This window comes from Onychostoma macrolepis, chromosome 22, assembly GCF_012432095.1.
Source record: "Onychostoma macrolepis isolate SWU-2019 chromosome 22, ASM1243209v1, whole genome shotgun sequence".
In the NCBI taxonomy this organism is placed as follows: Eukaryota; Metazoa; Chordata; class Actinopteri; order Cypriniformes; family Cyprinidae; genus Onychostoma; species Onychostoma macrolepis.
In genome coordinates, this window is record NC_081176.1 from 31,584,612 (window position 1) to 31,606,383 (window position 21,772).

The window sequence follows — 21,772 nt, forward strand, 5'->3', positions numbered from 1 at the left end:
ATTCTTTGTTCTTTCAACTCTTATAATTTTCTTTATACACTCTTTACATTCCAATCACCATCTTGCCTTCATTATTATTTTACCATTGTTCACACTGGTTTTTCATACCTATTGCAATCATAAACAGTCACATAAAACATATAAAATCAGCACATTTAGCTTCATGCCAAGCCCAGTACAGTTAATGTGGTTAGTATCTCAGCCAAGCAATCAGCGCTTAATGTATCCAGCGCGCAGCATGCACAAACACAATTCTCTCTCAACATTCAATGGACAGACAAAGACTAACAGTTTAACTCTTTCTCGTCTGCAGACACCCGTCCGAGCAGCCCTTCCGCTGTGGGGGTCCACCAGAGCCACACTTAACCATCCCACAAGCAGCTCCCTGGTATCCCTTGCCCCCACATAGGAAGCGTCAACCACGGGCTTTTATGCCTCTCTTAGGCACCGTGCACCTCTTGTGCACACACAAAAACTCTTTACTACTCTAATCGTGTTCGTGACGCCAATTTGTTGTGGAAACAAACGATGGTCTTCTCAAATTTGTCGATAAAGCTCAAGAAGCAGAGTTCCAGACGTCAAAATAAGACTTTATTGACCACAGCAACAAAGCCGAGATGACGGCCGCCGCATCTAATCTCTGTCCGTCGGGGCATCCACTTTTATATCTGTCTAAGAGAACCATATTTGGTAGTTCCGGTTTTTTATTGGTTACGCCTGTCTGGTTTGCCACAATTTATTACCAGCCCACCTGGTCCATTTTTAATGGTGGTATTTGGCCAGATCCACCATTTTTTAAAAACTTTTATTCTATGGCCTCCGATTGGTTGGAGGTGGTCACATGAGTCGTATATCAAAGTTGTTTACTTGTACCTGTCATATCCTGGAAATCACCCAAAGTTCATCGGGTTATTTAAGTTCACTGGTACAATCTAATGGAAGACACCAGTACTGTCCACTGGATGGCCCCTTAAGACTCACAATCTGTATTAAGACATCCAGTATTGTAATAATCAGCATATTGATCAGTCTATTGATTACTTTTATAACCATACATAATATTTTAAGTAAGATAATACTATATTGAGTAAATAACATAATATATAGTAAAATTACACAATAATAGATATTTCTGTTTGTGATGAAATCACAGGCCAGAGTAGATCCTTTTACTAATGTGTACTGATACTTGAAATGTCATTTCAGCTCAATACAGCCTGTACACAGTGAAACATGGTGCTACATAAGACAGGAAACAACAAGGATTACAAAAACAAACTGTACATAATTTAAATTATGTTAAACAGACTAAAACGAAAGATAAAAGAGAAGAGCAGGAAAAAAACAGAAAAATTGAACATTTAAACGCTGACTTCACAAGACTACATCACGTGCAATTGTGTGTACCTGAGAAGAAAAAAGTAACAGTATAAGAGGGACAGGGTACATTAGTGGGAGAGCAGCATACATGGTATACAAAATATTTTTGTGCAAAGTCTATTTGTGCAAAGATTGCTTTAAAATGGATGTTTGTATGTGGGTGTAGTTATTGCCCATTGTGGTTACAGTTCAGGAGTCTGATGGCTTGGGAAAAACAACTGTCCCACATTCTGGCCATGTACACTTCTGCACCTTCTGCCTGATGGCAGGAGGGTGACGAGTTAGTACAAGGGGTGTGTGGCGTCATCCACAATACTGATAGCTTTGGAGATACAGTGTGTGGTGTAAATGTCAGTGATGGAGGGAAGAGAGACCTCAGTGATCTTCTCAACTGTCCTCACTATCCGCTGCAGGATCTTGCATTCCGAGATGGTGCAATTGACCCGCCCCCCTTCGCTACCGTTGCGACAAGCCATTGCATTCTAATGCAACACATCAGTGAAAAATACATCACAGAGCAAAGAAGAAACTGACAATGTGCAGACAGGCAATACAGAGCAGGTTACTTTAGCCTGGCCACACACTAGACTATTTTCAAATCTTAACCGATTTTAAAACCATGGGAGGCCACAGACATAATGAGTTTTAACCATTTTTTTTCCTTATACTGTAATCCTCTGAACATGCATACTAGACAATTCGACCAGACCACACACTTGTTGATTGTAGGAATGATTTCACAGTGACACGAGATCTCACGGAAAAAGAGAAGAAAAAACAAATGGAAAACAAGCAACATTGTCAGCTGGCTCTCCCGACATGCGTTCTGTTTCACAGTGAAAAACAAAGTATAAAAAAAGAATATGGGTGATGTATTCTGCTTTTGTGGCATTTTTGTGGCTGCCAAGTTTCAGCTATAGAAGCACGCAACATCCAGTGGGTGGCGCTTGCTCTCATTGGCTATCACAGGTATCACGTCAGAGGCAGCCTGATCAAGAATGCTTTGAATATACAAGGTTCAAGTCCGATCACGATTTGAGCTCGGGGATGCTCCGTCTCATTCGGGAGCAGTTAAATAATCGTAAAGACACCACACAATGGTTTTTCTTTGGACAAAAATTGTTTCCAATTGTTTTGAATCGGGCCACACACCCTGATCGTTCAGGGGTGCAAATCATGCTTAAAATCTGCCTTAAAATCTTCTAAAGTGTAGCCAGCCTTAGGTATGAAAAAAAGTCTGAGTGTCGAAATTTTGTCATTTTTAAGAAATTCAAACAATAAATACCGTTTTGTGGCTTTTTAATGTGTCATGTGAACCGATCATCTCTTCCTCTTTACTAGTTATAGCATGAAATAAACATGAATGAACATCAGAAGGTATTCTGTTTCAATCGTGGAAAGACATCAATACACATCATTTTTTTTCAAATTCAAAGCCAACGACGTTAATCTACTCTCCTCTGTCTGGTTTGTTTTTCAGACAAAAATGGCAGATTCGGTGTTATGATTGGTCAGATCACCTGCCAATCAAACTCCCTGTGAAGGGTCGATTCCTGAACCAGACCGTGACGCAGCTGCTCAGGATGCTCTCGATAGTCCCTCTGTAAAATGTGGGGCCTCATTTATAAAGCGTGTGTATGCTCAGATTTGATCTTAGAGTGTGCGTATGCTTAAATCAACACCAGCGCTCATATTTCTAAAAACGGTCTTTGAAGAGGAAAAGTGCTTAGCGTCACATCAGGGTCTGAGCACTTTTTTTTGTCGGAGTACTGCACGTTTTTAGAAATGTAAGCTGTTCTTGCAGCTCACTGTTCTAAATTAAATAATGTGGTTGATGACTGTGATCTTTTACATGTTACTGACATTAATTAGGAGTCGTTTGCAAGGCAGAGAGCTGAAACCATTCATTTGAGCACAAGTTCAAGATCATTTGTGATTCATTGATTTCACATCTGAAAGAGACACGTACGTGCGTTTTCTGTACGTTCATTCATTTTATGAATCACACATATGCATATTTGAGAAATGATCGTAAGATCAATTATAGGATGGTTTCTGCCCAACATTTTATAAATGAGGCCCATGGTGAGCATGTGAGGTGGGAGATTAACTTTCCTCAGCCTTCATAGAAAGTAGAGACACTGCTGGGCTTTCTTCACTATGTGGTTGGTGTTAAGAGACCGGGTGAGGTTCTCCACCAGATGAACACCAAGAAATTGAGCCATCGATGTTCAGCAGAGAGTGGATATTGTGTGCTCTTCTAAAGTCAACAACCATCTCTTTTGTTTTGTCCACGTTCAGCAACGTTTGCACCAGCCTGATAGTCGATGCACTTTCTTCCTGTGTGCTGACTCGTCACCTTTGCTGATGAGACTCATTACAGTCATGTCATCTGCAAATTTAATAATACGGTCGTGAGTCAGCAGAGTGAACAGCAATGGACCAAGCACAGAGCCCTGGGGGCTTCTGTGCTCAGAGTAGTGGTGTCAGTGTGGGAGAAGCGTTTTCCTATCCAGACTGTCTGAGGTCTCAAGTCCAGGATCTAGTTGCAGAGGGAGGTGTTCAGGCCCAGCAGGGCCAGCTTGCCAATCATTTGCTGAGGAATGATGGTGTTAAATGCTGAGCTGAAGTCTGTAAACAGCATTCTTACATATGTGTCTTTTTTGTCCAGTTGAGTGAGAGCTAGGTGGAGGGTGGCGGTGATAGGATCGCCTGTTGAACGTTTGCAGCAGCATGCAAACTCTAAGGGGTCCAGTCTAGAGGGCAGAAGGGTCTTAATGTGTCTCTTGACAAGCCTCTTGAACCTAAGGACCTAAGAAAAAGTGAGGGAGAGACGGTATTTAGGTGTGTTTGATGCCACTCGGTTTTCATGAAGATGAGTATAAACGTTAAAATATTGGGGGAAATAAAAAGACAATACATATTTTAAGATATAAATTTTATGGAGGGCTCTGTCAGCTTATCACATTGTTAGAGTTTTTCATAATTATAGCTATTTTAAACAATTTATCATGCAAAGTGCTGGAAAATAAAATCAAAGATTAAAAAATAACAAAATTAAAAAAAATAATAATTAAAGATGAATAAAACACAGATTAAATAATTAAATATGCACATACTGATTACTCATTGCACACAATGAACACTGTATATTCCTTTTGCATATACCATATTGTCCAGTATGTAGAGGTAAACAATAACAACTGCACTGATGTTTTTATCAATAACTCATTTAAGGTCCTGGAGGGCCAGTGATCTGCATAGTTTACTTCCAACCCTTATGCAGCACTCCTGTTCATCATTTTTAAATAGTCCTGAATACACTGATTAGCTTGGTCAGGTGGGTTTAATTAGGGTTGGAACTAAACTCTGCAGGACACTGGCCCTCCAGGAGCCGAGTTGAAGGGCCCTGCTATAAGGTAATACAGATTCTAAGGGTTTAGAGATATTTTGTTTACTGCAGAGGGTGTGCCCTTTCCTAGATACCTTCGTTGAGCCAATTGGGTGGAAATTACACAGTGTTTATGAAATGTAGATTCAACACTGATCTTGGGGTTATGTTAAGACTGAATCAGACTGGTACAGTCTGACCAACTAGCAGTTAACCAAGTCTTAATCAGTCTTACTTATCAAATTCAAATTAGATCAATCTACCTTTTATGTAACTGTCTTATGACCTGTCTTTTAATATTTAAAAAAATCAGATGACTAACTTGTAAGACTAGTCTAAGCAGTGTATGTAACCAGGGAGACAAGGAAGTTCTTAAATTAATTATCTGTGTATATATACAATAAAACAATAAATACCATACATGTGTATAAATTAATATGATGTTTACAGTTCATAAGTCCTTATTCTGCCATATTCCTTATTCACCATCTGTTACTTTAAAAAGCAGTGTTCACTTTTGTTTTGTGGAAAACAGATACATACTTAGATACGTAGTTTCAGTTTTGTTTCTGCTTTTTGAGAGATAGCTACAGTATAAATAGTCAGTGGGTAAAAACAAGGCAGAGCATCATTCCTACGAGATCTCGGTGAGAAAACAGACATGGTATCGCTGTGGAACAGTTCTTTACAGAAGAAAGCAAGTGATCTTCATGGCGACACCTGGAACATTGAAACTGATCAGACTATTGTGGAAAACAGTCTGGCTCCTAATTGGGACCAGTACATTTCTGGCTCCTTTGCAGAGTAAGAGCACAACTTTACTACAGTAAAAGATATTAAACAGTGTTTTTACTGTATTAAGATTTATGATGTTGTTAATGTTAGTTAATACAAATACAGCTGTTCATTATTAGTTCATGTTAGCTCAGGTTTGTTAATTAGTATTAACAGATACAGCTTTTGATTTTTAAAATGATTAGTAAATGTAGATCATGTTAACTAATGAAATGTAGATAATGTTAACAAATGGTACATTACTGTAAAGTGTTACTATACATTTATTTTTTTGAACAGACAATTTAAGCCATCAACTAAAATAGGCTGCTTATTGATTTTTTTTTTATGAGATATTTTGATGGAATGAAAATGAAATATAAGGAAGTACACTATTCAGAAATCTACACATATACACATAAACCTCACAACTATTGTATTACAGTTAAACTACACTGTATAACTTTTATCAGATAAAACTTAAAATTACATAAATTAATTAATAATTTTTAAATACTACATAAAGGTGCCAAATACCCCCAACCAATAATAATAATAATAATAAATTATTTAATCATTAAATCATCATACATAGTAATGACTGGACCTGGAAGTATCAGTAGATGCATAAACTGTTTTATTTTCCCTTTCGATTGTAGGTTCAGGTGTTCTCTTTGTAGAAGAACCTGGGGGTCTAGTAGAGTGCAGGTGGTGTTTCATTTCCACCTGAACAGAGAAAGCAGACAGGGAACCATTAAACTACGATGCTACAAACAGGAGTGTAAGACGTGCAATGAAGCTCAGTGGGAGGATCCAAACTTCCCAGTGGAAAACACTGATGTGCTGGTTGAGAGACTGGTTAGAAATATCCGCAAGAAATGCTACGGAGAAAAGGATGAAACAAACAGATCCTCAGTGTTTGATGGCAGACTTAATGGGCCACATGAAAGTGCTCACTGTGAAGCCTGTCGGCTTGGCATCTGCAGTCAAGCCAACTGAGACTGATTTCATTGCTCAAATCTTCTAAGTGACTATATTATTCTATATTATTGAAAACATTTGTAATATTCGCTAAAATGAACAACTTGTTAACTGCCCAAGATTAAGCTTGTCAGTTGACTTCTATTCTTTGTTAATCGATTATTCTACGTTTTAATCTTTCACTTTCACTGAATTCACTGCAGCCCTGCTTAATGTAAACTAGTACGCTACCACAGAAACCCCCCTATTTTTATTATGGGTTTTATGTCACATATATTGTGCTTTGCATGTTGTTGCTTCTGTATTCTGGGATTATGAAATAAATGGAAATGTTGTGGTCAAATGTCTCTTTTGGTTTTGGTTTGTCTAAACAAATCAGTTTTTGTATATAGTTTGCCTGAGGGTCCATTTCAGTCCTCACAGAGATCATGAAACTGTGAGGTAAAAGCCTAATATATTTTATAGCATCTTTACTGTTATCTGCCTTCTCATTCTTCAGCTGATGGCTTTAGTTTTGTTCTCAAGACCACGGGTAAGTCATAGTCATGAAATAGTAATGCAATAGTTAAAGTTTATAGTATTGTTGAGTTTTTTATTAAAGTGTATAATATTGAAAATGTTAAAACCATTATCACAGGCTGCTGGATTCACAGCTATTCTTCCACATTTCCAGATCATTATCTGCTGTCTCATCATGCAGTGTAAGAAAAAAATTTGATTTCAAATTCATAGACTCTATGTAAGAACCAACAACCAAAAACCCACAGCAGTTTGTATATAATTTGATTCATGACTCTTAATGTTTTTATTTATATGAATGTAGTAAACATTTGTGATTTACATTATTAACATTTGCAACTTTACAAATAATGTAAATTATAATTATTGTACATATTTGTTTTAATAGTGTTGTAATCATTGATGGTTTACGTTATTAATTATGTTTACAACATGAATAATATACATAAATATGTTTTTTTAATTGTTACAAAAAACAGCTAAAAATAGTGTTTCAACATATTAAGGTTTCCTTTAACCCAGAATGTGACAATACAACAGACAAAACGTTTAATATTTAATTTGCAATTTTATTCTTCCAGCTCTACTGATGAAATCTGCAGAGACCATCAGCTGCTCCGAACCCACTACAGATGGTCTCATAACAGCCCTGAAGGAAAACATCTTCGGCAAAACTGAAATAAGGCCAGTTATTCACCTGAAAACTCCCACAAACATCAGTGTGAGCTTCTCTCTGTATGGGATTTTAGATGTGGTAAGTTCTAATCAATCCAACAATTCTCAATTATGGCCACTCTAAATCAGTATTCATTGCTTTAGAAACTGTGCTCAACCATTTGCAACCAGTCGTGCATTCTATACATATATATATAAAGGGTCTTTAAATAATTCAGGTCGAAATTATATTTTATAAAACAATGGATTAAAAACATATATTTCAACACTACTACATGTACTGTGATACTTAAAATTGTATAATTTCATGACTTCAAGTAAATTTGCAAACCCACCATACTGATAACTGGTTTATGAATTGCAATTGCTTATTGGTAATAGTGACAAAATCAAGTCAGTTTTTCTCTTTCAGGATGAAAAAGCACAGAAACTTAACACATTCATTTGGGTGAATCTGGTAAGTCATACTGCAACTGCAGCAATATCTCTTATTTTGTTAACTGATAAATTAATTAAACTAATTCATTTTAACTTAAAAATGAGAACAGTACAAAAGTGTGAAAAGGTGTAATGCGCAAGAGACTCAGAGATGATATAAGAGCAGGATCCAATTGCAGATAGAAATTTAATAACGAAGAAAACAAAATAAAGACATCCAAGAACACAAAGAACTCGAACACAAAATTGTCTATAGAAAGGACAAGACCTATCAAAGAACACAAGAACAGTGGTGCTTACACGGGCTATTAAGATAAAAAGGCACACCTGGGGGGAATATCAAGTGTAACCAATCACAATAAAAACTACAAAATGACTACAGAACAAGGCACAGGAAAAAGGAACAGAACAGGGAAAACTACAAACTAAAAGACTATAAAAACAAGAGCACAGAGAACAGACAAAACATTACATAATTCCCCACTGAAGGACAACAACAAATAGTCCAAGAGGGTGGAGGAGCAGAGGTGGACCAGGGGGAGGAATGGGAACACTGGTGGAGCAGGAAGCCAAGGGAGAGCTGGCAGAGGAGAAAACTAACATGACAGAGAAGACAGATCCATGTACCACCACAGTGTGGCAGTGGAGCTTAAAACCACTACAGTGGATCAGATGACCACTGGGAAGCCAGCAGAGGAAGAGACTACAGTGGAGCCGGAGGAGCAGGAGACCACCAAGGTGAAGCAGAAGACCACAGTGGAGCTGGTGAAGCTGAAGAACACCACGGAAGAGATGGAAACCACTACGGTGGAGCCAGTTGAGCTGGAGACCATGGCGAAGCCAGCGGAGCGGGAAGTCAGGGTGGAGCCGGAGAACAAGGTGGAGCTGAAGACCACTAGAGATCTGTAGGCCATGGCGGGTGCAGAGACAGGGAGCACAGGGGAGAGGGAGTTCAGGGGCTGCCTCTATGGCTGTGACAGGGAGCTCAGTGAGTTCAGGGACAGTTTAGCTTATTTTATTATTACCGAGGCAGGGAGCACAAAGACCATCAGACTTGGGACCACTAGGCTAGGGAGCACAGAATCCAATGGACTTGGGAGCACCGAGCCAAGAAGCACAGAGACCAATGGACTTTGGACACTGGGCTAGGGAGCACAAAGACCATTAGAATTGGGACCACCAGGCTCGGGAGCACAGAGTCCAATGGATTTGGGAGCACCAGAAACCAATTGACTTGGAACCACCAGGCCAAGGAGCAGAGAGACCAATGGACTTTAGACTGCTGGGCTATGGAGCACAGACACCAGTGGACTTAGGAACACAAAAACCAATTGACTTAGGACCACCAGGCCAAGGTGCACACAGACTAATGGACTTAGGACCACTGGGCTAGGGAGCACAGAGACCAATGGGCTTGGGACCACCAGGCCAAGGAGCACAGAGACCAATTGACTTTGGGACCATCAGCTAGGGAGCACAGAGACCATCAGACTTGGAACCACTGTGCCACGGAGCACAGACACAAATGGTGTAGCTGCATTGGTCCTATGAAATAATAGCCATGCTTCATACAGATGTGTTTTTGCTGTTTATTTGTATCTCTCGCTCTCTTTTCAGCAGACACTCTGAATACTACAAGAAATAAAAGCATATAATGCTCAAAATATGCATTTATTACAGTCCTTTTCAAGTATCTTATGTAAATGTCCGCTGATATGCAAGTGAACACATGTTCTAAATCCGAATCCAATGACATCACTATTAACAAATCACATTGTTCACGTAAAGTGATATAAAACAACATTATACACAAAATGCAAAACATTTAAACATGAATTACTGTGTGTGCTCTTTTAGACCATGCAGATAAAGGAACTATTTTTCAGACTGTATACCATCAGCGTTTCTCTACATCCATGTTAGTTTGACCCATAATGCAACGGTCCCGCACTCAACTCAACCTGGACATGTGACCTATTACGTTTCAATAGTAATCTTTCTTAAAGAACCCCTAACTTTAAACATTTTAAGGGAGCACATTCTCTATTTATTAACTTGTAAATCACATTTGTACATTTTAATCAAATATTATTAAACAATAAATTAACTCAAATTTATATGAATTTGTAACAGAAAGATATAAATGCACATCTATTTGAAAACATGTATTTGACAGTTACAAATGGACTTGGGACCACCAGGCCAAGGAGCACAGAGATCAATGGACTTTGGACCACCAGCTAGGGAGCACAGAGACCAACAGACTTGGAACCACCGGGCCAAGAAGTACAGAGACCAATGGACTTCGGACCACCAGGCCAAGGAGCACAGAGACCAATGGACATGGGAATGCTGGGCTAGGTAGCACAGAGACCAGTGGACTTGGGACCACAGAAACCACTTGACTTTGGACCACCAAGCCAGTGAGCACAGAGGCCAATTGACTTGGGACCACCGGGCCAAGAAGTACAGAGACCAATGGACTTGGGACCACCAGGCCAAGGAGCACAGAGACAAATGGACATGGGAATGCTGGGCTAGGTAGCACAGAGACCAGTGGACTTGGGACCACAGAAACCACTTGACTTTGGACCACCAAGCCAGTGAGCACAGAGGCCAATTGACTTGGGACCACCAGGCCAAAGAGCAAAGAGACCAATTGATTTTGGACCACCAGGCTAGGGAACACAGAGACCATCAGACTTGGAACCACTAGGCCAAGGAGCACAGAGACCAATGAACTTGAGACCACCAGTCCAGGGAACACAGAGACCAGTGGTCTTGGGAGTGCTAAGAGAGAAATACTGGGATTCACAGGGGACAGTGAGCCATAGCTCATAGTGTAAGGAGAAAGACAAAGTCTTAAGGCCAAGTCAACATATTGTTCAAGGTTGAAGTCACATATGCTTCTTGGCAGACATGGCTTGACTGGCTCATCCACACACAGAAGAACTATGTGTAGGCCTCGATGGTATAGTGACCTTGCCGGAGACACAGTAGTAGATCTGTTGGATCCATATTTACTGATAAATTTACCGATAATGACATTTTGTGTTCTGTAGGTTTGGAATATTGAAGGCTTGAGCTGGGATCCTGTTGAATGTGGAACAGACATAATTTCAATACCACGAAAACAACTGTGGAGGCCTGATATTATCATCAATGAATTGTGAGTTTAAACATATCTGTATTTCTGAATCTAGATTCCTAGATTTTTGGAGACCTTTTCTTATTTAAAAAACTTTAAAGCTTTGTATGGACACCAGAAAGATCATAACACCCATACCTCTTTTTACTTTGAAGCATTGATGAAAATAAAGTCCCAGACACATATTACCTCTACGTAGAATATACTGGTAAGGTAATGGATGATCTTCCATTTCATGTCATCAGTTCTTGTAACCTGGACATCTATACCTTTCCATTTGATATTCAAAACTGCACATTCACCTTTAATTCATACCAGCACACTGGTAAGTTATATTGACTGAAGAGTAAAATGTCTCTTATAACAACTACCATGTGGTATGACCCCAATAACTCTCATTTTTTGCTCTTCTCTGTAGTGCTGGATGTTCAGTTGTCCTTTTATAAACCGGTGGAGGAAGCATTCAGGTATTCTCTTAAAGCGATGACAACTAAAGGAGAGTGGGAGCTGGTCGACATGCTTGCTGAAAAACCTACAATACCTCCCCAGGAAATGAATGTCTCTCGGGACAAGCTTACTTACTATGTATTATCATTTTAACTTAATTAAAAACTTACATTTAAACTAAAAAATAATGTTAGTCAAGGCCAACATTCTATCATGGCAATTCATAACTATTTAAAATTTTGGTTAATTGCCAGCAAATTCGTATGACTCTTATTTGAATGTCTTCATACAATCTCAAAGAGTTAAGGTTTTGGGATGGACCCTCATGATTAGTTTTTTTCTACAAATCAAATTGTATGAATTCATACCAACTCAGGGAATTGTAGAATTGTTTTTTTTTTTTAATTATATGCATTGCATTCTAATTGAAGTTGATTAAATTACTTTTGTCCTTTATTAGATCGTCCTCAGGCGTCGAGCGACTCTGTACGTGGTGAACCTCCTGATTCCCAGCTGCTTCCTCATTACTGTAGATCTGTTCAGCTTTCTTCTGCCTCCCCAAAACGTGGATCGTTCTGCCTTCAAAATGACCCTTATTTTGGGTTACACTGTATTCCTGCTACTAATGAACGACCTGCTGCCCGTCACTGGAAACTCCTTACCTCTCATAAGTTTGTATAGACGCGTCATTATAAATTTAAAGTATTTGTGTCTTCTCTACTCCATACATCAACATTGTTAACTGTGTTGTTTTTTAGGTGTTAAAATATTTCTTGGTGTTGCAGTTTGAGTCAACTATAAGACATTATTTATTTATATTACTTATTTAAATGTTATACATTAAGAAAAAATACATTACCTAAAAATTTATACAGTATATTATAATGAATTAATGAAGCAGTATCCATGTTTTTCCAGATGCTTTTTTCTCCATCTGCTTGGCTCTGATGGTGGCCAGTCTTCTGGAGACAATTCTTATCATAAATATCCAGTGTGGCTCCACTCACTATGGACCTTTACCTCAATGGGCCAAGGCACTTTTCCTCAACTATCTCGCCAGACTTGTTCGTTTAAGCAAGAAGCCCAGTGACCAAAACTGTGATCCTGAAAGTGAGTCTTGTCATGCGCTCCTTTTTGGCATCTATATTATGGAAGCTTATTTCCATCACATAAAAAAATTATCTTAAAATTCTGACTTTTTTTTTTTTTTTTTTTCAATTCTGGGTTTTTAATGTTAATTCAGAATATAAACTCAATTCCGATGTAAAACAGAAATTGTGACTTTTTGTCGCATTATCGAGTTTATAATTCCACTATTTGGACTACTGTTTATAGGCTATATCTCACGATTGCAAGGTAACATCTTGCAATTTGGATTTTGGTAACACTTTATTTCGATAGTCCACTTTAGACATTCTACTAACATTAAGTAACTTTGCAACTACATGTCAACTAGCAGTCATTAGAGTATTAGTAGACTGTCTGTTTAATATCTTCTAACACTTTATTTTGATGGGTCCACAACATACAACATACTGACTATGAGAAACTTTGCAAGTATATGTCAACTTATTCTACTAACCCTAAACCTACCCTACTGAGAGTTAGTAGACATGTAGTTACAAATTAATGAGAATTAGTTGACATGTAGTGGACTATCGAAATAAAGTGTAACCAGGATTTTTTTTCTCAGAATCATAATTTTATCTCACAATTCTGAATTGAGAAAATTAATGAATTGTGAGATATAAACTCAAGATTGCAAGGGGAAAAGTGAACTGTGAAATGAAAATACGCAATAACTTTTTTTTTTCTATGGCAGAAAAAGCTTCTATATATTGCCATAATGAATCACTGACTGTATATTATTTTGCTTATTTGAATGTGAAATAATGTGAATTTGAAAAAAACAATCAAGCAACTACTAGACGCATACTGCAACAAAACTAAAATGGAAGATATCAACAGCTGTCTTTCTTAGAAAACATCAGCAGTCAATCAGTGTTTCCATGAATAACTGAATGCAACGACTGGCCAATCAGAATTAAGTATTCAGAGTGCCTGTAATACCAGAATACATTTATTTCAACAACTTCTCTTGTGCCTGTTGTAGAGCACAGAACTGATACCAAATGCTGTGATCCTGCAGTTGAAAACCCTCTGAGCGAAGCGGCGTTTAAAACACCAGCTCTTCTGGAACTGAAGAAAATAAGCCACGAGTTACTATCCATCCGTCAGCAGGTTGATAAACATTTGAAAACTGATGAGAGCGCAGATGAGTGGATGCTTTTGGGTCAAGTTATCGACCGCTTGCTTTTTTGCCTGTATATTGTATTTCTTTCAGTTAGTTTCATCACTATTTTAGCCTTCTGGTTGTACTGGTATAACAAAAATGCATCTTTAATATAAATAAACCAAATACAACTATATAGGAATGAGTGCTGATGAGTACAGTATATGACTACTGAACCTATATTGCTTATTTATTAATGCAAGGTAATACTGATGTATGGCTAATAGTTAATATTTTCTGCAAAATTTCTTTACTTTTTGTATTTTGTCTCTGCTTGCTGTATTTATTACACAACTAATTAATTATGAATTCATAAATTTGTAGTCCTGTCAGAGCTGTGGTCTAGCGGTTCACAAACAATATTGAGCTGTTGGAAATAAAAATGTCACAAATGTAATTCTGTAATGTTTAAATCCTTTTTAAATGAATGAAATGCTATAATATGGGTTAAATAGACTAAAAAAATGTTTTTGGGATTAAAAAATGATTTTACTGTCGCTTATCTGTCACTTTGTAGTTTTCTTTTTTTCCCCTCATAAAGAAAATATCATGTGTGTGGACATAATCTATTTCAGTCAGAAAGAACAAAATGTAGGGCAGGATTTGAAGTCATCTATTAGGAATTGACTGGATGTTAATTGTGGGAAAAGTGGGATTTTTGGCAAGGAGGGATTTTTGGCATAAGGAAGGGAAAAGGAAAGCTGTTTCAGAGGTGGAGAAAAATGTTTAAAAGAAAGATTTAAATTTTTTATTTTATAATTCATTATTTAATCATTTATACTTTATGATTATGCACAATAAGGATAGGAGCAAAAATTATGAATGCAAATTCATGTTGACATTATCTGCACTTAATCTGAAAATTAACTTTCAGTTTCATTTCTGTGATTCCTGCTATCACAGACTTGATGATTTGTGACAGATGCAGTGATATGATAACGGACACATTATGACAGATAACTGTCTTGTGATAGTTTTCATGCAATTTCAATCAGCCAACACTGGATGTGGTATTAGCTTAAAAATCAGGAGGTTACAGTTAAAATCACATATTTATACTATAATTTATTCTGCTATAGTCCACTATCTCTGTTAATTTGACCTTTGGAATCTTGCCTTTGGAAATCAAAACAGATAGCATAAGCACTAGGTTCGGTTTTGTTTCTTATGACTCGAAAGTTAAAAATAGACTTTTGAGTCACTCCACAAGACTCAACATGAGTGACTTTGCATTTGAGTCATTTTTGAAAGTAGAATCAAAACAGGTTCAATCATATTTGAAATGTATTTTCTATCGAGACTGTTCATTTTGTTGTGTTTGCACATTTCATTTCAAATTGCTAAAATAAAACTCAATTTTATTACATGAAGAGAATTTTTATAGTTAAAATCAGAACTGGAATTTCATATTTGTATCTTTATCACACTAACACTTAAACTTTTTAGTAATGTTATCAGGATTTGGTTAACAATATCTGAAAATGAACATTTCATTCGGCAACTACCACAAACTAATCAGTGTTAACAAGGTTTATGAAATGTCAAGGAAAACATGTTAACTGTAAAACTAAGATGGTTTTATTAGTTATTACTGATTTGTGTTGTTTATTGTTTCATTAAAATTTGAAAATAAATTCTTAATCCTTACCAGTTATTCATTTTGCTCTTCAAATGGAAAACACAGAAACCACCATATTTGTAATGTGGGATTTACACCACATATTTTTTGCTTTGCATGTTGTTGGCTTCTCAGACTATGGGACAGACAAATATCTAGGCAAATCAGTTTTGGTATATAGTTTGACACTCTATTTGAATCCTTGCAGACAACATGAAACTACAGATTTAATCATATTTTTAAAGATATTTTGTAAGATTTTGTCAACTGTTTTTACATTCTTAAGAAGATGATGGCTGTAGCTTTGCTCTCACGACCACAGGTAAGACATAACGTTAAAATAGTACATTTCTGATATTATTCTGAATGTTTATTTTCAACACTGTCTACTGCATGCAAATTGTTGAATAAAATATTAATACAATAATTATTGATAATATACTCTTGTTCGGCTTCTATACATTATGGTGTTATTACATATGCAATTAACTGTTTTTAATATGTAATCGTTTCCAGGAACAGTTTACACATTTAGGTGTTTCTGTAAAATGTTCACAAATCTTAGGAATTTTTGTATTGAAAAATAAATATTTGCCATTTCTCTTTTCACATTTAATAACAGTAAACATTCTATAATGTCAAATGTACAATGACATATAAGATTAAAAAAAAATAATCTGTTGTCAGAGGTGTAGGGATTCACTATTAACTGTTGTTATTTCTGTGTTTATTACATGTGATGAAAGAAAATACTTGATAATTCAACAAATAACTTATTTAATCTTCATTATAGGCTGCTGGATTCATAGCTGTTCTTTCACAGTTCCAACTCATTATCTACTGTCTCCTCATACAATGTAAGATCAAATTAAAATTTCACTAAGAATACAAGTTTATCACTTTTTACATTAAGTCATGTAATGTTCAACTTTTACATAGTTGTTTGTGTAGATTTTAATCCTGTATTTTGAAAAATACTTTAATCATATGTAAAGTTGAAGGAATAGTAGATTTTTTTTTTTTAAGTTATTTTCTTTCTTTATTTAATTATTTATTTATTTTTATTGCATTTATTTATTTATTTTTTGAATAAATAATGAATGTTAAGTGATAAATGTTCATGATTTCTACAGTATTCAGTTGCTATTCTAAAATGGTATAACGTGTTGTCTACTGTTTGGTCTCAAATTTAGACCACATTTTAAAACACTGAAAAACATCTGATGTTCTTTAATTGATATTTCCTTCATTTCTCATATTTCATTCAAAGCTGTTTTTCATGATTATATCTCATTTTATTTAATGTATTAATTTATTCTTGCAGCTCTGTTAATGAAATCTGTGGGGACTATCAACTGCTCCAAACCCACTTCAGATGCTCTTTTAGTTGCCCTGAAGGACAGCATCTTGGATAAAACTGATGTGAGGCCAGTTTATTACCAGAAAACTCCCACCAACATCAGTATGAGCTTCACTCTGTATGGCATTTTAGGTGTGGTAAGTTTATTTAATATCAGTGACAAACAAACATGGAAAGTAGCGCAAAAGGGTAAGCCACATATTCTAGAATTAGGGCCAAGAGTCTAAAAAGGCGAGACAGCCAGAAATACGATCAGACATTGTTGAGTTGTCTTGCTGGAATGATAAATGGAGCTGCATATAATTTGCATAGCAGTAATTGGAAAGGCACTGTGGTTGTGTATTTCAAAAAGTGGAAGAGGCCAAGCACCGAACCCTGGGGTTTTAAAAAATTATGTATTAGTATTTATTAAGATTTTTATTTTTTTTTTAAACTGGACTGTTTGAAGTTTGTCATTTAAATTTAAGGTTTTTGTTTGTTTTTTTTTCCTTTAAACACTGGATTTGCCAACTCACCATTTTGAAGTCACATTGAATTGGTTTGACAATGATACTCCATAATTCATTATAAGACACACATGTTAGTGAGCAGGTCTTCGGGCAATTGAGGGATAAAATTTTGTATGTTCTTAATCTTTCTCTTTCAGGATGAAAAAGCTCAAATATTTGATTCATTCATTTGGGTGTATTTGGTAAGTCCTTCTGTACCTGTCTTTAGGCTTCTGTGAAAGCGGTGCGATTTCCCGCTTTTTCATGCAACTTTATTTTGTGTGTTTGTAGTTTTGGAATATTGAAGGCTTGAACTGGGATCCTGTTGAATGTGGAACAGATAAAATCTCACTGCCAAGAAAAAAACTGTGGATGCCTGATGTTGTGATTAATGAATTGTGAGTTCAAACATATCAAGCTATTATATTTATGTTATGCTGAACACTGCATACAAATCTGAAATCTTTCTCCTGCATTTCATGAAATGCCACCAGACATGTTAGAACTTTAGTACATTTGAGACAGACTCAAAATATGATGGACAATAGAAGAAATGCTCTGTAACATTTCAACACTACTTGTTCCTAATGTTTTGTTTTATTTTAAAGCATGGATGAAAGTAAATCCCCAGACGCACACTACCTCTATGTTGATCATACTGGTTGGGTAATGGATGATCTTCCCATTCATGTGATCAGTTCCTGCAACATGGACATCTACACCTTTCCATTTGATATTCAGAACTGCACATTCACCTTTAGTTCATACAAGCTCACTGGTAAGTTGGCACGACTGAAGGATGCATTATTAGTTATAACTCCTAACTTCATAATCCTCATTGGTTTGGCATTTTCTACAGCAGTGCATCTTCAATTGTTCTTTGTTGAACCAGTGGAGGAAACACTTCAGAATTCTTTATCTGTGATGAAAACTATAGGAGAGTGGGAGCTTGTCGACATGCATGCTGAGAAACCTCCGATACTTCCTGAAGAGCTAAATGTTACTTACGATGCACTCATTTACCATGTATGAACACAAATTGGTTCAATTTTATAACTTGTATAAGGATAAATTGAAAAAAAAAAAAAATCCTGAATTTTATTTAAACATTTTTCCATTTATTTTTTATTGGAATGTAAATCACTTAAAATAATTAGTAACAAATATTTTTATGATTCAGGTCATTCTCAGCCGCCGACCCACCATGTACGTGGTGAACCTCCTGATTCCCAGCTGCTTCCTCATTACTGTAGATCTGTTCAGCTTTCTTCTGCCTCCCCAAAATGTGGATCGTTCTGCCTTCAAAATGACCCTCATTTTTGGTTACACTGTATTCCTGCTGCTAATGAACGACTTGCTGCCCGTCACTGGAAACTCCTTACCTCTCATAAGTTTGTATAAAAGCTTTGTTGTAGCATTTCACTGTGTTCTAATCAGCCAAGTGACATGTAGGTTTTCTCGTAACTCATCGCAGTCACTGCTGGTTACAACAGTTTTAAAGTGCCTTTTTCTTCTCTAGCTGATTACCTCTCTTTTAAACTCAATTTCTTTCCAGATGCATTTTTCTCCCTCTGCTTTGCTCTGATGGTGGCCAGTCTTCTGGAGACAATCCTCATCACTAATATCCAGTGTGGCTCCATTCACTATGGACCTTTACCTCAATGGGCCAATGCGCTTTTCCTCAACTATGTCGCCAGACTTGTTTGTTTAAGCAAGAAACCCAGTGACCAAAACTGCAACCCTGAAGGTGATTCATCCCATGTAAAATGTATTAAGTCTATCTAGTTTTGCTTATTAAATTAATGATCAGCTGTGGCAACTCCTAACAGGAGCAGCCAAAATTAAGAATATTTTGTTCATCTTAAGTATTCCAAATGTTATTTAAGAGTACTCTAATTAGAGACCTTATTAGCACATTTAAACCCTCAATTGTATGCTGTCCTCCATTTTTTCAGCGCTTGAGTAGCTGTAGCGACAACAATGACTTACAAGCAATGCAGGTGTATTGTAGTTGGATGTAAAAAGTGAACATAAGGCCCGGTTTGACACCACTGCTGTGACACTGTACAAACGCTTCCAGTGTAAATACTCTCACAATTTGTAAGAGTCGTAATGCCTTCTAAGACTGTGCAATTTCAGCAATCTTATAAGATCTTTTCAAATCACACTGTGTGACATGGACCTAATAAACTTGTGTACGACATGTATGCAGATTCTACAACGATGACACCTAGTGTTATGTAGGTAGGCTACAATGCAATAGTAGTGCAAATGCAATACTTCTTACTATAGAAGAATAAAATGTCATCAGTATGCACTAGCAGTAAATAAAAAGAGCATGACGAACCACAGTTTGGCAGTGGTACTTTTTATGTTTGCTGAAAAAACGAGGAAGCTGCTAAACAAGCAGTTTTAAGTTTTAGCACCATGTTGCATTGATCAACATGCCATTTCACACTATTTACATTTTATTGGCTAGTCAGTAGACGTAGGTCGTAGCAGCAAACGCAGTGTGCGCTGAATTTGTGACACTCTCAGATAATTATCAACAAAATGGGTCACTGCGAACAGAAGTGTTTTTGACAAGGTAAAAAGGGTGTTGTTTTACACAACCAATGAGGAATTTTAACCAAAGTATGTTGCAGACATTTCATGAAAACCCTAAAGAGTCATACCAACCTGTGGAAAATGGGTATCCGATGTCGCCTTTAATTAGGTTTTCATGAGTAAATGTTTGAAGAAAAAAAAATATTTCAGTAACTTCTCTTGTACCTGTAGAGCACCAAACTGAGACCAAACACTGTGAACCTGCAGTTGAAACCCCTCAGAGGAAAGCGATACAAAAGACACCCACTCTTCTGGAACTTCAGAAGATAAGCAACGAGTTACTATCCATCCGTCAGCAAGTTGAAAAATATTTGACAACTGATAAGAGCGCAGAGGATTGGATGCATTTGGGCCAAGTCATTGACCGTTTGTTTTTCTGCCTTTATATTGTGTTTCTCACAGTAAGTTTCATCACTATTTTGGTATTTTGGATGTGCTGGTACAAAAAATCTGCATCTTTAATATAAATAACCCAAATAAAACTACTAAAACTAGTTGTAAACTGATCAGCCATAACATTAAAACCCTTGAGAGGGGAGGTTAATAACACTGATTATACAATGGCCTCTGTCTAGGTGTGGGATATGTTAGGCAGCAGGTGAACATCTATTTCTTAAATTTCATGTGTCGGAAGCAGGAAAAAAAAAAGTGCATGTGAAAAGATCTGAGTGACTTTGAGAATTAATGATGGTCAGACGGCTAGGTCAAAGCATTTCCAAAACAGCAAGTCTTGTGGGGTGTTCAGTACAATGGTTAGTACCTAACAAAAGTGGCACAAGGAAGGACAACCGGTTAACCAGCATCACGGTCATGGGCCATTGTCATGTGTCATTGATCAGCGGCGGTAGTGTTGTGCTCTGGACAATGTTCTGCTGGGAAACCTTGGGTCCTGGCAATCATGTAGATATTACTTTGACTCCTAATGACTGTTGCAGACCCCGTACACTCCTCCATTGCAATGGCATTGGCCTCTTTCAGCAGGATAATGCATTCAGCCACCCTGCAAAAGTTGTTCAAGAACAGTTCGAGGAACATGACAAAGTGTTCAAGGTGTTGCCTTGGCCTCCAAATTCCCAGATCTCAATCCGATTGGGAATCCATCTATGGGTTGTGATGGACCAACAAATTGAATCCAAGGAGGCCCCACCATTAAAGGTCCTTGCTTGGTGCCAGATACCACAGGACACATTCAGATGTCTTATGAAGTCCATGCCTTGATGCTTTAGAGTTGTTTTGGCAGCACAAGGGGAACAACATGGTATTAGGCAGGTGTTTTAATGTTGTAGCTGATCAGTGTTTATGATTACTGAACCTGTAAATACAAGTCGCCATTTATTAAATCAAATTGTCTGCAATATTTTCTGAAAATGGTCTGTTCTGTACTTTCGTATTTGTTTGTTTTATTGTTATTCCAATTGCCAAAGGATGAGTAGCAGTGGAAAAATAACTGGAAACTATGAAAGCATTATAAAAATATTATTTTTATGTGTTATATATGGCTATGCACTTTTAGGTCACTGTGTATTAATGGGTGTTTATATATAGATAAAGTTCAAGATTTCACCCACATTTTTTGGGTCTTTCGTGAATGTACCGATTACAGATTCTAGCACTTAGAATGGCTGAAATATGAGAAAAATAAACTCCTCCTTG

The 21,772-nt window shown here is 36.9% G+C and overlaps 4 protein-coding genes across 4 annotated transcripts; all 4 read left to right on the plus strand.

Annotated features, from left to right (window-relative positions):
• Nucleotides 1–5,407: 5,407 nt before the first annotated feature.
• si:ch211-276k2.1 (uncharacterized protein LOC565147 homolog) lies at nt 5,408–6,873 on the plus strand. Its single transcript, XM_058761044.1, has 2 exons — nt 5,408–5,575; nt 6,205–6,873. The coding sequence occupies exons 1-2, from the start codon at nt 5,433–5,435 to the stop codon at nt 6,542–6,544; spliced, it is 483 nt and encodes a 160-aa protein (XP_058617027.1). The 5' UTR covers nt 5,408–5,432; the 3' UTR covers nt 6,545–6,873.
• Nucleotides 6,874–7,008: 135 nt separating this feature from the next.
• Nucleotides 7,009–14,469, plus strand: LOC131531061 (5-hydroxytryptamine receptor 3E-like). The gene is made up of 9 exons (XM_058761612.1): nt 7,009–7,227; nt 7,627–7,799; nt 8,133–8,177; nt 11,221–11,327; nt 11,462–11,631; nt 11,725–11,891; nt 12,214–12,424; nt 12,672–12,863; nt 13,867–14,469. The coding sequence occupies exons 1-9, from the start codon at nt 7,143–7,145 to the stop codon at nt 14,160–14,162; spliced, it is 1,446 nt and encodes a 481-aa protein (XP_058617595.1). The 5' UTR covers nt 7,009–7,142; the 3' UTR covers nt 14,163–14,469.
• A 2,527-nt stretch (nt 14,470–16,996) lies between these two features.
• Nucleotides 16,997–18,544, plus strand: LOC131531062 (5-hydroxytryptamine receptor 3C-like). Its single transcript, XM_058761613.1, has 5 exons — nt 16,997–17,161; nt 17,671–17,715; nt 17,804–17,910; nt 18,121–18,290; nt 18,372–18,544. The coding sequence occupies exons 1-5, from the start codon at nt 16,997–16,999 to the stop codon at nt 18,542–18,544; spliced, it is 660 nt and encodes a 219-aa protein (XP_058617596.1).
• Nucleotides 18,545–18,683: 139 nt separating this feature from the next.
• LOC131531063 (5-hydroxytryptamine receptor 3A-like) lies at nt 18,684–21,543 on the plus strand. The gene is made up of 3 exons (XM_058761614.1): nt 18,684–18,903; nt 19,068–19,259; nt 20,291–21,543. Exons 1-3 carry the CDS (start codon nt 18,684–18,686, stop codon nt 20,584–20,586), a joined length of 708 nt encoding a protein of 235 aa, XP_058617597.1. The 3' UTR covers nt 20,587–21,543.
• The last annotated feature ends 229 nt before the right edge of the window (nt 21,544–21,772 follow it).